The sequence below is a fragment of the Aquila chrysaetos genome, chromosome Z (genome assembly GCF_900496995.4).
Source record: "Aquila chrysaetos chrysaetos chromosome Z, bAquChr1.4, whole genome shotgun sequence".
Classification (NCBI taxonomy): Eukaryota; Metazoa; Chordata; class Aves; order Accipitriformes; family Accipitridae; genus Aquila; species Aquila chrysaetos.
Window position 1 is genome coordinate 20,034,754 of NC_044030.1, and position 17,171 is coordinate 20,051,924.

General features: G+C 39.8%; 1 protein-coding gene and 1 long non-coding RNA gene across 2 annotated transcripts; one reads left to right on the forward strand and one right to left on the reverse strand.

Annotated features, from left to right (window-relative positions):
- The first annotated feature begins 1,666 nt into the window (after positions 1-1,666).
- Positions 1,667-13,884, forward strand: LOC121232676 (zinc finger protein 474). The gene is made up of 4 exons (XM_041120862.1): positions 1,667-1,848; positions 2,212-2,365; positions 10,103-10,283; positions 13,733-13,884. The coding sequence occupies exons 1-4, from the start codon at positions 1,667-1,669 to the stop codon at positions 13,882-13,884; spliced, it is 669 nt and encodes a 222-aa protein (XP_040976796.1).
- Positions 4,961-8,672, reverse strand: LOC121232706. The gene is made up of 2 exons (XR_005931641.1): positions 8,557-8,672; positions 4,961-7,188 (listed from the first exon to the last, which is right to left on the reverse strand). It is a non-coding gene; the product is annotated as an uncharacterized LOC121232706 (long non-coding RNA).
- Positions 13,885-17,171: the final 3,287 nt, after the last annotated feature.

Genomic DNA, 17,171 nt, shown 5'->3' on the forward strand with positions numbered 1-17,171 from the left:
GTGGCCTGAAGGTATCCCCTAGAATATTTATGACAGACTAGAATCAGCTTAGTGCTTCTCAGTGGCAAAGACAAAGTTTAAGTTTGTCATCTCAAGGGTAATGACAAAACTGTGTCCTTGCCCGTGGGTGTAGTAGAACTCAGCCCCTGGGTTCAGAGGTGGGTGTGATAAGGATGAAAAGGCTGTTGAGTGGGAGCAAAGTCTCCCAGGGTGACATGACAAAAGAGCAGTTCAGAGCAAATCCAGGTTGGTTGGTGGCAGCAGAGAAAGTGACCTGAGATGAGTCAGTGGGATCTCTGGGTACATAAGTTTGGGAGTTAGGAACCCCCTAAAAGTTTGGCAAGATTAAGGTAAAGTTTGGAATATTCGGTAAGGGCAAGGTGACTCTTAAGTCAAAGGAAGAGCTGCCAACCCCAGAGCAGTGGCCATAATGCCTTGACCTTATCCTTGGAGGAAAAATAAGCAATAATCAGCTGTTTCTTCTATTATAGATGAAGTAGATAATGGTGACCTTGCTGTCTTTGGCAGTCACCTGTCTATGCAACCTCTTGCTTGCTTATAACTAAAGCTAGCCTGCTGGTTATTCTGTATTCTTGCACTAAACCATAGCATCTGCCGTAACATGCTTACAGTCTGAATTTTATTTTCCGATCCTTGGAGAGCCAGCACAAAAGATTGTCTGTGTGAGAAATGAACATTTAAGTGATACAACACAATGTTGTTTGTATACTGTGATAGACTGCAAATTGAAAAACTGAAATATGTTTAGCACTGTCTTCTTTAGACTAAACAAACACAGTGACCTTAGCTTCTCCTCATGTGGCATGTGCTTCAACACTCAAAGCATCTCTGTAGCCCTTATTGATAAACTTGCTCCATTTTATTAATCTCTCTTCTGTACTGGGAGAATCAAGACTGCTCAAAGAATTTGAGGTACCACCTCACAAGTGCTGAGTAAAGAGGCCTAATAATTTCCTTCAACCTACAGACTGGGAACGTTTTCCTTGCTGACTGTCCCTTTGGAGATTGGACATTAACATCCTTCTACTAAGGGACTTATTTTCATTTCTCTTCAGACAGGGAAATTTTGTTTAACTATCAACATAAATGGCTTAGAAATTAAAGACTGTGTCAGAAATACCAGTTCTGTCAATAATTGAAAATAAAGCATATTGATTATACTTAAAACCCCATGCATTTCAGCAGCTTCAGTTTGTGCAAACCCATCTTTTTTTCATGTCCTTCATGACTTTACACCCTCTGGGACTAGAATTTCAGATTTACATTGTTCAGCTGATCATTAGGAGTAGGATATATTTTATGTTATTTGCCTGTTATTTAAAAATATAACAGAGTAGTAAGGTAAACTGATCCTTGTGGTAAACCACTGGTTGGTAATCTTAACCAGAGAGATGGTGCTTATTAATATGTACTGATTTAATTTGTTTCAGGAACATGTAAGACCAAAAGGCAAAACGAAAATACACAGAAACCCTGTTTCCCTACTGAAATGCCCAATAGGTGCAGTTTTCCAGCTTTGAAATCCCTGGTATATTCCAGCCCATGAAACTGGATTAAGAAGATGGAGCATCATGCTGAATAACAGACTTTCCCAAGCCCTTTATGTGTAGGAGAGAGAGAAGTATCTTGAAATGTTGTACCCTTCATGGAAACAAATGTCAAGAAAAAGAATGTGAACAAAGCCTGTAACGCTCTGCCAAGTGCTGGAGAGGCACCTGCTAGTGTCTCTAACATCTTGCCTTCAGAGAAGGTTTCACCATCTAAAGTGTCAGATCTTCCCAGAATTTTGCCCAAAGTAGTACCTCTAGAAGTTGGATCCCAGAAAAGGTGACCAGGTACTGCAATAATGTCAAAACGGTCAGACTCTTCAAATATGTCTTGGACGCCACTGAATCTGCCTGTCATCCCACCAAGAAGACCTTGCTTCAGGGTATGCTATATCTGTGGCAGAGAATTTTGGTCACAGTCTATTTCTATACATGAACCCCAGTGCCTAGAGAAGTGGCATATTGAAAATGATCAGCTACCAAGGCATCTCAGAAGAGTGGAGCCCAGGAAACCTGAGGTCCTTACTGGTGGTTCCTGTATGCTTACTGAAAATGAGGCAGCTTATCAGAGTGCTCAAGCCCAGCTCCTGCCCTGTGGAAACTGTGGCTGAACCTTCCTTCCTGACCATCTCGTGCACTAAAATTGTTGCAGAGGAGGTGGCAGCAGTGTGGGTGTGTCAAGCTCTGCCCCCCATAAATATGGTAAAGGCCCAGGCTCTGGGTCTGACTCAGCAAATGATGATCCTTCAAAGACCCATCAAGGAAAGAGTGGGGCTGCACCAGCTGTATTAGACAAGGTAAAATGCTAAGCACGTGCTGTGTGAAAGGGTGTGGATGCATTTTGATGCTAGGCACTCTAGGGGAGACTGGGTTCCCATCAAATTTAAAATCACTCTCCTTCGGAAGGATCTTTTGGCTTCATGCAAATGTTTCTCTGCTGAATAGTAGGCAAAGGAAAGGGGAATACAGTGTTGTTGTGGTTTAACCCCAGCCAGCAACTAAGCACCATGCAGCCGCACACTCACTTGCCTCCCAACCAGTGGGATGGGGGAGAAAATCAGGAAAAGACGTAAAACTCATGGGTTGAGATAAGAACAGTTTAATAGAACAGAAAAGAAGAAACTAATAATGATAATGATAACACTAATAAAATGACATCAGTAATAATAAAAGGATTGGAATATACAAATGATGCACAGTGCAATTGCTAACCCCCCACTGACTGACTCCCAGTTAATCCCTGAGTGGCGATCCCCCACCCCCACTCCCCCCAGTTTATACACTAGATGTGACGTCACATGGTATGGAATACCCCTTTGGCCAGTTTGGGTCAGCTGCCCTGGCTGCGTCCCGTCCCAACTTCTTGTGCCCCTCCAGCTTTCTCGCTGGCTGGGCATGAGAAGCTGAAAAATCCTTGACTTAGACTAAATATTACTTAGCAACAACTGAAAACATCAGTGTTATCAACATTCTTCTCATACTGAACTCAAAACATAGCACTGTACCAGCTACTAGGAAGACAGTTAACTCTATCCCAGCTGAAACCAGGACAAGTGTGCGCTATTTCTTTCGGGTTTCCTGTTGAAAGGGAGTAGTTGGGTTGTCATATTCTGTGGTCCTATGAGGATTATGTCCCCAAAAGGGAGCACTGCATGCTGTAGTTCCATAGGAAATTCTGTTGAGCACCTTAGGCAAGCTTTGAATGTTATATGTTTTAGCAGGTATTAGGTATTTTTATTTAGGTAACAAGAAATACAGCATTTCGTTATCCGGTAAGCACTCCAGTGATTTTAATTTTTTACCATTATTCATAGCCTTGGCATGGAACATGAGTTTACCGAGGACTGCATGTTCAAAGGCAGCAACTCAGAGTATAATAACAACAAAATAAATAAGACTGCACATTTCTTTCCACTGAATTTGATTCAAGATCCAAGAATAAAGAAGCTGATTCACATTATCCAAAAGCTACACAAAGTTTTGGAAAATGGCATATTTTTTCTGCATTTGTTTCTGCAAAGCTGTGTTTTGGCCAGGACTTTTGTAAAAGGATAGATGTCTAAATTTAGGCCCAGTGTCTAAAATAAAAGGTTTTTTGTTTTTTTTTTTAATGGGGGTTGGAATCCTGGTGGCCTACATTAGTTTTGAAAATGGGATTTAGCTTTCTCAGTCATCAAAGGAATGCAATGCTATGCAAAGCATTTCTAAAAATGTTTTAAAAGTCAAAGCATGCTGTATTTCAGTTTTCCAGCTGCTGAATAAAATGGAGATAATAACACTACCCTAACAAACATGAGAATAAAGACAATGTGAGGCATTTTTATAGTATGCTGTTTGAGGCCACTAATTGATAGATATTGGCAAATTAGGTCCACTCCTCAGGTCTTTTATTAGCAAATTTCAAATAACCCACAAACAGTTCTAAGTGCTGCACAGGTGCATCTATAGCTACAGGAAAGGAGATGTTCTTCTTGTGTTACACTACATTTTGCCATTTTCCAAAGAACTGGCATTGCTGTAAAGGTGATTGTTCAATGAAAGGCATGGGTGTGAAGCAAAGAGTTTTGTCCATCACACAGAATTCTGTATGTTTAGCAAAAAACGGGGGGCAGGAGGGAATGTCTACAGTTATAATGTCATAAAAAAACAAGTTTAGAGTGTGGTTTGGCATTGAGAGTGACTCTGTAAAAATCTTGCCCTCTTGCACAACATATCTGCTCCCTGTGTGGATTCAGTCACATCTGCTGACTTGTTGAACAACAACATTATTACCACTTTTTACTTCTGTGAGCTCTGCAGAGCCAGAATGTAATGTGTTCGAATCTGTTCTTCCTTCCGTGTGAACGACAGGTTTCCTCATTTACTTCCAAGCAGTTACAGTTCATCAGCTGCAGCAGAACTAATGAGGCTGTACAGCTTGCAGTTTGTAATTGACTCTGAAGGACTTTATTATTAACGATGACATTCAGGAAGGGATGATGGATTTTACCTGTCTGAGGTCCTTTATTTTATTATTTTTAGAGCTGTCCTTTTGTACAGAGGTATGCATTAAAGGCAGAGATAGGAATGAAAATAGTGAAAGAAATATCCTGTGGATCCCAGGGGCTATTCAGGATTGGCAAACTGCACCTAAGAAGTGGTCAAAGAAAACCTCTTTTCCATAGGTTTAAATTCTCTGTGTGAGGGTCTCCACTTCCAGTGGAAAGTTTTGAAAGGTCCACACATTGGAGGATGTTGAAAAGCACTAAGCTCACAGAAGGACTGCAGATTCACTATGAACAAGGAGAAGGTCTGGGTGTCCTTTCCAGTCTTCATCTTCTTCCAACATGCGGTTTTAATTTTGCTCATCTCACCAGTTACTCAGCTGCTTATTAATTCTGTTAAAAAATACCAACAGTGGAGTGAAATGGCAATCTGCTTTGGTACTGGCAGGAAAGCTTTTGGGGCAGTCCATGTCTCACTTAACAGACCTGCTCACTGTGACAGTGAATTATTTAAGCAGCTGTTTAAAGTCCTGATTCAGCAAAACATCAGAGGGAAGGAATAACTGAAAAAAACCCCAACCCTTATATAAATGTATTTAAGAACTGTAATGCTACTGTCAAATTAATTTATGCAATGAAAGATATCCTAAATTTAAAAGCTGGATTTTCCTCATTTTAAAAATAAAGATCTGACTGATTTAGTGGTACACCATGTGAAGGGCATTGTAACTTTAAAACTGCAAGCACTTTTGCCTGCATGTGTCTGTCCTAGAGCTCTGTCTCCCTTAGCAAGTGCAGGATCAATTAGACCAGTATCATCACTGACAAACACTCAGTTTAGCATTAAATGCCTTTAGAGCTGGAGACTCAACAGCCTCCATAAGCCATCTCTTCCACTAACTGCCCTTGCTTTCAGAATGCATGAACACATCTGAGTTAATCAAGTCTGGCTATGTAAAACAAACAACAGCCTGTGCTTGAGAGACTCTCAAGGATCACATCAGCTCAGAAATTCTGTTCTGGATTCTGCTGTGATAGCCCAGACAGTGGAATTGATGTCTGGAACTACTGAAACTCAGACTTGCACTAGAGCAGGGTGTGTTTTTTATTCTTTCATAGACCAAAATGTCTGCTACATGTAAGTGAGTATTAATGACTTGCTGTGGGTATGTGTTACAGTTTTTTTGACAGCAGATAACACTGATACTAAAATCCTATCAGACGTGTCACTAGCATCTGGTGCTGCCATCTGCTGTTTTCTTCTTATCAAGTTAACTACCTAAAAATAAGATTTCAGTGATCTTCCTTTACTGTATTGTAATACATTTTAACACAGCATAAGTCTTGAACACTTGTGGAACAACAAAATGTTGATGTTGTATCTTGCTCTAGCATAAAGTCATCTAGTCACTTGGTAAAATGAAAACTTCAGATGCTGTGTAATTCTAATGAAGGTAGGAAGTCAATGATAATCTTTGTTTGCCTCAGTTGCAGCAGTTTTGAGCATCTAAGGAGAATATTGAGAAGTATATTTGCAAATATAGAAAGTTAGAGGAGATTGGACAGTGAATGGATGGTTTGAATGAACTTACTGAGTATTATCATTGGGAATGATTGAACTTCTTGCCTTTCTGCTTTTACACAGATGCCATGTTCATTATACTGATGTATTTCTTTTAAAAGATAGCACATCAGGAGTAAAATGGGATATTCTAGTGCTTCCAGTGGAGTAAAATCTTTAACTACCTGCATCACCTGGCAGAATTACCTTGCTGTTCAAGGAAACTTCATACACAGGCATATGACCAGTCCTAACGTGAGTCTGCTGTTGTGTCGGGGCAGTGGCTGAAAGCACTCCAGAAGGCTGTGAAATGCACCTTTGGATGGTCATGAAAGCCATGCCACAGCTTGTCCCTGTCCCTTATGCAAAATGCCTCTTACTTTCCAGAGAGGAATGTGTGGAAAGGCCTGTTTTCATACAACATGATGCTCTTGCTAAGTATTTGTACCAATCTTATCCTGAACCTCTGTACCTTGGGTGATTCAAGCCTGTGACGAGAGCTCTGGCCTGGAGCAGGAGGCCTCCTCTCCTCCCATTAAAATACATGGATAATTAAACAAATAAGAAAGGCAAGGGTGCGTGCAGTCCTGGATGATAAATATTTATGGAGGGGAGTTTGGGAGTCAGTCTTATTGGGTGTGCTTAAGAAGAAATTAAAAGCTTTGTGCAGTATGGGAGGATTTGACCTCACGTAACACCATAACAGCAGCCTGGGGCTAACCTCAAGTAATGTCAGGTCTATTGAAAATACATAGTTGCATAGACCTCTGAGCTAAATAACTTCATTCATGGTCACACAGACATACTTAGCAGTCTTGGAGAAAAAAGAAAATACTGAGACACCAAAGGAAAGCCTAACTGCACTGTTAGGTATTTGTAGGTATTTTTATAACAACACATATCCTCAGGAACAGACCTTCCCTACAACCCTTTTTAAAAGTGAAAAACAAAGCAGTGAGCAGACAGCCTAGCCACTGGCCTGTGAGTAGTTTGGGTTGGAAAATTGTGGTGATTCCAAAAATAGTTTAGTTTCAAACTGCAGGCCTCCAGATGTGACATTTGGGGTAGGCACACTCTGAAGAGAAAAAGAAATGAAGGATAAATATCATCATCAATAGAAATTCCAAATAAAGCTTATCATACCTCAGATTCCACAGTTAAGCAATAAAAGAGATGTTACTACCAATTGTAAGGATATTCTCCTTCAGGTTTTATTTTTCAGCTTTTTAACATGTGCATATTTGCAGAGGATTTGTGTATATAATTTGATGTGTGGTGATGGTTCAAACTCACTACATTTCTGGAAAAAATAATTCCATCTTTAGAGTGATCTGATTCCTTTTAATTAATTCTGGTCTCTGCTATTGTTTCTGTAGCATTTTTAATTGTGGAAGTTACAAAACAGAGACATTTCTACTTGAACAGATTTCTTAAACATTTTTTTCACTGAATAGGATTTAGTTATGAATCAATCCCAATTGATAACTTTGGAAAAAAGAATCCTCTATTTAGCTGGAGGCCTGGATTTGCTCAGTTGCAATACAAACTCAACCTACAAATGCTCTGTCAGGATCTGGAGTGATCACAGTACTGCTTATTCAGTCTTTAGGTTTTCACGTGAGACTACCAAAAAGACCATCTCAGAACTGTGGAAGTGCAGATTGCACTGGATGGAGATCACTAATTTCTGTCTTGCAGGTCTCTGGCAGCTGTTCAGTAGAAGGACATCACAATGACTTTAGAACAAGTGTAATGGATTTGAATAAAGCAGTCAGCGATAAAAGATTATCTCCATTCACTAGGGAAATATTTTTAAGACAAAAAACTATTTGATTTTAACAATGGAATTTCTGTGTGTCTTTAAATTTATTGGGAGTATTTAATTTTTAAGTGATTTTTCACCTGTCTTATATCAGGACTTTAAGTGCCCTTGAAGCTATGCATTTGTTTTTGTTATACTGCCCCATACAGTGGCAATGATTGTGACACTGCAGGCTAAGTAAGCGTGATTTTCATTTGTATGAATGGCAGGAACATAGTTAATGAAAACTAGAGAGGAATATGTGTTCCCAATGTTTTTATACCTAGCATTTTTTTAGAAAACCATTTCTAAAAATGCTATAAGCAGACCCGTAACAAGCATGCACACTGAAATGAGTTCCCTGACCTGAAGGGTTTAGACTATAGTATCCTTATCTAAAGGTCTCCAGAGCCTACCAAGAAACATACACTGCCTTCAAAAGACTCCATATCTGGACCCAGAGTCTTATCTCCAAATCAGACAAGGTCTAGCTCAAGAGCTGAAGTAAAGAAGTATGCAAAAATTGATGATGAAAAACTAGAGGCCATTCTTAAAACAGCTGTTGCTATATTCAGCTATGAATAGGAAGAGAAGTTTATATATATGTATGTATATATATAAATATATATATATATATAATACCTTGTTATCAAAGATGGCTAAGAAAATTCCATTTGAAAGTTAAGAGGACGAAAATGTCCTTGGAAAGACTGTCTTTGGAAAAGTGGTATTTCAATTCACTGTGAGAACTTTCCAGATGAAGTCCAACTTTTCCCAGCAAAAATACACTTTGTAGAGTAGTATTTCTTCATGTAATTGAGTTTACATGTGTGATAGAGGAAAGAAAGCTTATGCAGATTGTTCACTAATGACATTTTCAGACTGTAGCATAAATGCGAGAAGAGCTGCCCAGAATTTCTTGAATACACTGATGGGCTGACAGAGGGAGTCATAAATACTGGAACAGGTTATGCTTTGTCTTACACAGCAGCAGAGGAAAAAATGAAATCCCCACCTCCCTTGTTTGAATGAGAAAGGCTTCCTGTGTTTGGTCTGGCATGGCTGTCCCTCTACCTTTAGGAGGGCAGGGAATAGCTCGTCTCTTACTAGTATTCCACAGTCAGGAGTGCAGGAAGTGCTGGCAGTTGTGAGACCCATCAGTGTGCCTCAAAGTGCTGTCTCTGCAGGACGTTTTTACACTACTCCTGGAGCAGGACTGGTACTGACACCACGCCTAGCTCAGGATGTGCCTAAGGACACAGTCGAGTCCATAATCTGCAATACCACAGTAATTATATATTTTTCAAGCTTAGAATATGTATTTGTGGGGCTTGGGGTTGAGGGTTTTTTTCTTCTGTTGAGCTGTTTTTCTCTGCGAACAAAAGCAGATCTGCAGTGGAGAGACAATGACTTGCTTAGAGTCCAGTTCTGCCCTTGCTGCAGTCACTGGCAGAGCTCACGCTGAGGCCTTCAGGAAAAACAAGCAACACTTCCTATTTTGCCCTCCTATCCTGAAATATCCTAAATCGGTTTTAATCCTTCAGGGCCAAGAATTCCACCAGCTGACTGATCTGTGACAGAGCTAACACAGGGTTAGGGACCACAATGACACGGTTGTGACAGCTGCCCCCACTGTCAACTTACAAGAGATGCTAAGGCTGGACACAGCACTATAGCTGTGTTCTGCCTGAAGATGGGGTGTTTCTGCAACTGCACTACACATCAGCAGCTCAACTGAGGAAGCTTTTGTTGCTCTTTTCCATGTTACTTCTCTTTGGTAGATAAAAAAAAGGTCTCAACATTTAAGACGGACGCCGTCTGCAGCAACCTGATCAAGCAGAGTAGTTGTTTCTGCACGTGAAGACTCAGCATTTCCATGAACTTGATAGTGTGAAAATAAAAGAGCTAAAACCTACATCACTAGGTATTAATTAAGTGACACACATGGATTTTCAGCCCTGTATCTGCAGAAGGAACCTATCTGCTCCAGGAGGCCAGTTAATGAGGCAATATCTCTTACAAGCTTCAGACTTAATGCAGACAAAACAAACTGATAGAAACAGTTACACTGATTTCACAGATATGAATTGCTGTCTTAATCTACATGATTGTTTTCATCCAAAGTTGTTTTGATTGAAAATTGTTGTCAAAACCAATATTTATTCTTCTTCACAATTGTTATTTGCAGGCACAAGCGATAAGACGGCCACGAGCAGTGATTTGTTACATATGTGGCCGTGAGTATGGAACAAAATCTATTAGTATCCATGAGCCACAATGCCTGAAAAATTGGCACCAGGGGAATGACATGCTACCGAAGCACTTGAAAAGGCCAGAGCCCAAAAAGCCTGAAGTCAGTCCCATACAAGGTAAGCTACAGATGAAATGAGGAAATGGAAGGAAGAAAAAAAAGGATTTTAAGCAGTAGCTTAATGGTTTGCAAGTACTTCTTTCTCCATTTTACTCTGAAGAGAAGGTAGCCATCATGGCTTCTTTTAAGCTTTCTGTTAAGTATCTGTTCTCCTTTTGAGCTGCATCCATGAAGTAAGAGTAGTTGTTGCCTTCTGGGACATGCGTCCTTGGACAGTCCTCTTTATATGTCAGTATGTTATGAATCAAAACAGAAAAAGATTAGCAACCTGCTTCACAGCTACATCGGTACCTTTTGACAATGTTCAATGCTGTAGAAAGGCATATTTTAAAAGGGGCAAAAGCATCCAAGGATAATGCGCAATCTTGACACCTACAGTCATTAAAATAAAATACGCTTCAGGCAACAAAGGCATAGATACTTCAGCGAGGTTTTACACCTATAGCGTTAGTTATAAAAAAAGCCTGACACTAGCACTTAGCAGTGGTAAACAGCGAGTGGCCTCAAAAATAGGAGTTCTGTGGTAAAATAAGAAATATAATACAGGATACATGATGACTGGTACAAAATATGGTATTTTTAAAACCTACCTATAACATATACTGTAATTTCAAGGTTTTATTAAAATATATTTATAGATAAAAATGCAGTATCTTCTACAAAGAACATCCAGGGGATGTTATTTATCCCTTTTTATTTACAAGTTAGAAGCTGTCTTTGTGAGACATTAAAATATAAACACAGTGGGAAAAAAAATATATGTAGTATAAAATAAACATTTTATTTCTGCCACTTATGTGTATTTGTGCTGTGGGTTCTGTTCTGTAAGATGCCCAGATCCCACTTCTTCAAATCAATCAAGATTGATGATCCCCAGCACCCCACAGAGCTGGGCTCCCATATATATCCCAGGGGTGTGTGCTCACTGTAGGACCAAAAGGAAATCTTATCTGCACTTTGCCTGGAAGCTGCTCCCAGGACTTCCCCATTCCGACATAAACTTATTTCACCATTTCAGCTGAATGCTTTCCCTGGCCCTGCCAGCTGGTCTGAGCTACTATGGGCCAAGTTTGGACCACTTGCTCACAGGCAGTTAATTCACCCACTTTTCTTTTATATTCCCCATGATTTCCTGCAGCTTCCCCTAATGTCTGGAAAAGTAGACAAATTCTCCTACAACTCACTGTGAAAGAGTCATACACTAGATCAGTTTACAGCAGTACAAAGAAATATGTCCCCAGAAGACACACACAGAAGAGAGCAGGATCACTGAGAACACTAACCAGCTGTTCAAAATAATAATAATTGCAGCTCAAATAATATCAAATCAGGACTTGGTTAACAGATGCCAAGCAGCAGAGTTGAATCTGCAGTAAAAGATAGGTTCAAAAGACATTTTCGTTGTATTTGATCTTTTTGTTGTTAAGCTCTTTTTAATTATTACATGTTGTGTGGTAAAAAAGATGGAGAAAATGAGAATTCCATCTGAAAGAGGAGGATGCAAAAGGACAAATCAGGTTATTTTGAAATACACTATTCTTATTTTGAAGGAGTGAAAGCAGAAACACAACCACTCTTTGAGAGAACAATCCAGCAGAAGGCTCCCAGATATGAATCAGAAAATTGTCTCATTTATGCAATGAGTCATATCAGGCGCCGCACATCTCCTATGAGGTGTTGTGTGCCCACAGTTCCCCAGGGGACACTGACCTGCTTCCAGCATCTGTCCCTAAATGCCTGCTGATGCAAGTCTGATCAGTTCTGTAGCTTGAGCTAAAATTGTTGTTCCCCCTGCAGTTGCCTCATGCTCCTGGCCTTGAGAAAATAATCTCAGTGTTGTTCTTTTTCTGTAAGACTGACTCTTGATCATCTGGTAAATGCTATAACTGACCTTGAGACCACATACACGTACTGCATGTCTCATAGTTTCTCAACTTAGGGAGGAGGGATTACCCCTGTTGTTGAATGGAACAGGCAATGTTCAAAAAAAGCTCAGAAATATTAACTGCTTACATAAAACTTTTTATAACTTACATAAATCTTTTTCTGAAAACTCAAGTGTCACAGGAAGACAAGCACTGCCCTGATTACACAGTGTTTTGTTTGTGGAATGCCTAACACATGCCTGCAAGGAGAAAGTCATCTCTCTCTCTCTTTTTTTTTATATTCCATAAACTTTCCAAAGTACAGAAAATACACATTCATTTCCTGCAAGCAAAGGGGATATTTGTCTCAGCCAAGAAAAGAAACACTACTTGGTTGCTCTTCTAACAAAAAGAACATTAGGAACAGGCATATTAAGAGATCTAAAGCTTATTGTGGTTATATGAACCATTGGATATGAATCATATTAAAACTGTATGGGTCTTTAATGAAGAGCTCTATCATGTGCCAATGACAGAAACCATGGAATATTTTTAAATGCAAAAATCCTTTTCTTTTACAAATTGTCTGCTGCTAACACTTCAAAGACAAAACCAGTTCTTAAGTCTTTTTCTGTATTGTCATACCTTTTGAGAAGGGTAGAGCAAATACATATTCAAATTGAGCCATGTAGATTTTTTTTGCATGCACTTTAAATGAAAACTCTTAAGATCTAAATCCAGGTATTAAGCAACTACCTGGCCTTTTTGGAAATCATTTTGAAACAACAATATGTGAAAGTTCATTTCAAGATGAAAGTCCATTTCAAGATGATAGTAAACAAAATTATTTTCATACTCAAATAAAATCTTGAAAATACATCTGATGTGAGTGTTTGAAGAATGCTCCTGAGCTTTCAGAGCAGTCACTCTTCCCACAGTGGAAAATAACTGAGGGTAAGACTGGGTTAGTGTTTAGATGACAATGGATGCATCAGTGCAATGACCTCACTGGAAGCTGTGGCTTAAAAGAGCTGTAGGTTTTGTCTGTAAGGTTTTAGGCTTACCTAAGCTTTACTCCACTTCTTGGCAAAACTTGCATAGACTTTAACAGAAATAAAATTGGGCCCCTCGTCCAGAGCAGTACAAAGAGCATATTCTCAAGTACGATATGCCTCCTGCCCATTGCCTTGGTCAGATAACACATGCTCATTAAACAGAACTTGAAGTAAAGCCAAAAAGTGAAATTTGCTGATAATAGTATGTATGTAAAGATGTTAATAATTAGCTGAGAATGCATATCGTAATACAGAGCATGATGTTTTCTCTGTACTCTCATACAATACAAAATGATTCAGTTTTTGAAGTTAATTTAATTCAACCCCTGGGACAAAAAGCAGAGTCTTTTTATATATTTTTTACTCTTTTGCTTCTTTCTTTTCTTTCTTTTTCATTTGCAAAAGCAATATGGTTTGGTTAAACTGAAAGGCTCAGTCAACAGGTATTTCCTGAAAATATTTTCCATAAAGAGTTGAATGTGGGTCTCCAGAATGAAAGCTGATACTTTCTTTTTTTAATTTTCCAGCCAAAGGTTTCTATGATCTTGATTCTTTAAATGAGGCTGCCTGGATCAGTGCCCAGAACCAGCTAGTTCCATGTGATATTTGTGGGCGTACTTTTCTTCCAGACAGACTAATCGTCCACCAGCTGTCCTGTAAACCGAAACCTGCAACGTGAAGTGGATGTAACACACATACGTACATATGCATGCATGCTCACGCACACATACACGTGTGTGTATGTGTGTGCATGAATACACACACATGCACCCATACCCTTCAGCCAAACCATGAGAGAAATAAAATCCAGCTGGAGAGCCATGGGCATCAAAACTGTAGTGTGTTGTCAGACCACGTGATCCAAAAGCCTCCAGAGTAAAATCAGAAGTGTCTACTGAAAGTGGCTAGTGTAAGGTCAAATATGGTGATTTTTTTTTTTTCAGCCTAGCAGTAGCAAAAATGCCTCCTCATTTCTGTCATTCAGGTAGCATCTTGAAATCTCAGTGGAAGCAAAGCCAGAGTGATGTTGATCAGGAAAATTAATTCTTTGAAAATTTTGTTTCCCTTCTACCTAAGACTTATCTAGTTACTGTAAGGACCTCCAGCTAAACTTGACTAATCAAAGAAACCAAGTAGCTCCTTTGAGTTTGTTCTATTGGGGGTTTTTTTGTGTCCATGTCCATCTTTGGCACAAGACTATTCACTGACTCCCACTCAGATCTTAAATCCGTGGAGCACTCCAGTGTTCACATCCTTGTGGGACAGTGCAGCTCATGAAGCCCTTGACTGCTAAAAGTGAAACGTTCCCATATAAAGGGATCCAGCCATGGGGTGGAAGCAGAGACTGGCTGTTTTTAGAAAACACCCCAAAAGTGCCCTTTTCTTGGAGCATTTCTTGCCTAAGAATGATACTGACCATGTGATTTATCCTCAGCTCAATAAACTGATCATGCCAAAAATTTTATAAGTCAGAGGAGCACCTTTTTGTTATGAACTTGGTAAAAACCCCCATATTTTTATGTCAAGACAAAACAAGCATGGTGTGTTAGATTGGCTGAAATAAAATACCACCTCCCCTCTGTGCCAAATGTGACCGTAATAGAGTGCCAGTATGGGCAAGAAGGGTAGATATTATACAAGAAAGCAGTGGGGAAGGTGTTTAAATGTGCTATTTTGAAAAATGCTGTTATGTTACATAGCAGAATCAGTGCCAAAACACATCAGTGAATACGTTAAACTCATGAAGGAAGTAATACTCACTCTAACAAGGTACAGCAGAGAGCACTTTTTATTATTCTTTTACTTACTCTGAAGAGGTTTATTAAGTAATCTGAGTTTATTCAAAAGGTATGACAAAATCCAATACAAGTTGTTAACCAGCAATATAGGCTTCCTGATATCATGAAAGAAACTGTACCTCATCTATGTTTTCACCTTCAGGCTTTAGGCCTGGAGCTGGCTGTTACATACTATGTGACCAACACGACTTTTCTCAGAGCATTCACACTTACTATTGTACTTACAAATCAGATGAAGTGGATGTCTTCATATACACTAAAATGAAATATGGGTACCAGCAACTTCTCTCTTCCAAGCTATCAAGCTGTGTGATTTGTGGTGTAAGTGAAGTAAGAAGTAATATCATTGTACTGCTATTAGGGGAACGCTCCTGGCTCCAGCCCTGGCAGGCAGTTAATTCAGACTGGGAGAGGTACCAGCATTCTTTGGTGAAAATAATTTCCAAAACAATCAATGGCACCTTAGCAGCCCTTTCATCTTCAGAATGAGAATTGTATTGTCTGAAGATAGATATCTTCAGGAGTCAAAGGTTCAGTTTCTGTTCTACAGTGCAAAACTGTGTAAACCCTGCAGATTGATTCTTGTTAGTGTCTCCAACGTAAGGAGAGTTGCTGGTAGAGCTGGACCAGTGCCATCCCTCCTCCTTTTGGCTAGGAGGAAGCATGTGGCCTGAGGAAAGAAGAAGGGCTTTGGTTTGTATTTACTAGACTGGCTCCTAGGAGCTGTTGGCAGGCAACATACACTGCAAGACCCTGGAGTCTGTTGTAAGTCACATCAAGTGCTGGCCCACTGACGGGCAGCTTGGTAATTGGAGGATTATGGATGTCATGCAATCTCACCTTTGTGTCCTGCCTTCCTATTCTTGGATCCCTCTTCTTTTTGTCAGACATGATAGCATTTTTTTGGCTACATCTGCTTCACTGGGTCATCAAGATTCATTATAGAGTCACTTCAAGAGCAGAAACATTTTAAAGAAACTAAACAGCCTTTGCAGTCACTGCAGTCTTTGGCATTAAAAATTTAGCCCTGCCTTTTGGTGGGATTCAGATGTCAGAGTCCCTGTGTCACTCTGAAGGTTGGACTCAGAGTCCTGTTGATTTTAGATCTGTCAGAAATTTCACCCAGAAGTTTTTCTGTGTTTCGTTGTCAGCTCTATTCTTGTCTATTTTTTATTTTCTGGATTATTATCCCCAAAAGCAATAAAATTTGCCTGGTGAGCTGAGCAGAGTGTTTATAAACAATCACAAAAGTGCTGATATTAACCATACTTCTACTTCTAGTGTGCTGTTGTGTCTTGCCCAGAAATACCAATGTATGGGAGCTCCTGAAGCCATAAGCCTGAAGTGTGGTTTCTACGTCTGCCTCTGAGGGAGTCAAATGAGGATTTGGCAAATTAAGAGCTGCCTCTGTTATAGGTGGTTGCTGCTGAGCTCTGAACTTAACGTGGGATCTGTGAAATGATGAGCCTTACCTCTCCTCAGAGGCAAGTCAACATCGGGCTGTGAGGGCTGATGGTGAGACCAGAGCATGCAGGAACTAAGCAGGAGGCAACAGCCCTCAGAAAGATCTCAGAGGTTGTAACATCCCCTTCCCTCCATAACATTGTGGGTACAATGATTTTCAAAATATGCAGAAATGTAAAAAACATTGGCATGGGAGTGCATATTGTTCCATTTCAAACACTGACAAGATATCACTGTCACTCACATCTCCAGGTTACTCTGTCACGAGCTTTTCTGCTGAGCTCACCAGCCCTGCTGTTAGTTTGTGCCAATGATGGTCAGTTCTGTAGCAAGATTTATTCACTGGGAGAAACACTGATAGTGCCTTCATGGTTTGCTCTCAACAGAGTTAAAACGAGATCTTTTGAACATTTTTCATTATTGCTTGGCATTTATCATTCTGACGTTTTTGAAGAAGAGGAAAGGGAGATGAGAAATTGAGCTACTTTTCTTCCTTAGTTTTGGTACTTCAGTGATTTGTCACTTAACTTTATCTTGTCCGCTCTTGGCTCATGGTGATTTCTAGTTCAATCCCATGTTTCCTACTGGCACAACACATTCAAAGAGCTGGAAAATGTTTTCCTGTACTTCAAAAACAATGACATTCCATCTAGTTCACCACAAATGTGCTGATAGCAGCTAAAACTATTCCTGGACAAAATAT

Coding starts and splice junctions, on each gene's coding strand:
- LOC121232676 (XM_041120862.1), top strand. CDS start 1,667: ATGGAAACAAATGTCAAGAAAAAGAATGTGAACAAAGCCTGTAACGCT. Junction 1,849..2,211: donor GAAGTTGGATCCCAGAAAAG/GTGACCAGGTAC, acceptor CGTGCACTAAAA/TTGTTGCAGAGGAGGTGGCA. Junction 10,284..13,732: donor TGAAGTCAGTCCCATACAAG/GTAAGCTACAGA, acceptor TTAATTTTCCAG/CCAAAGGTTTCTATGATCTT.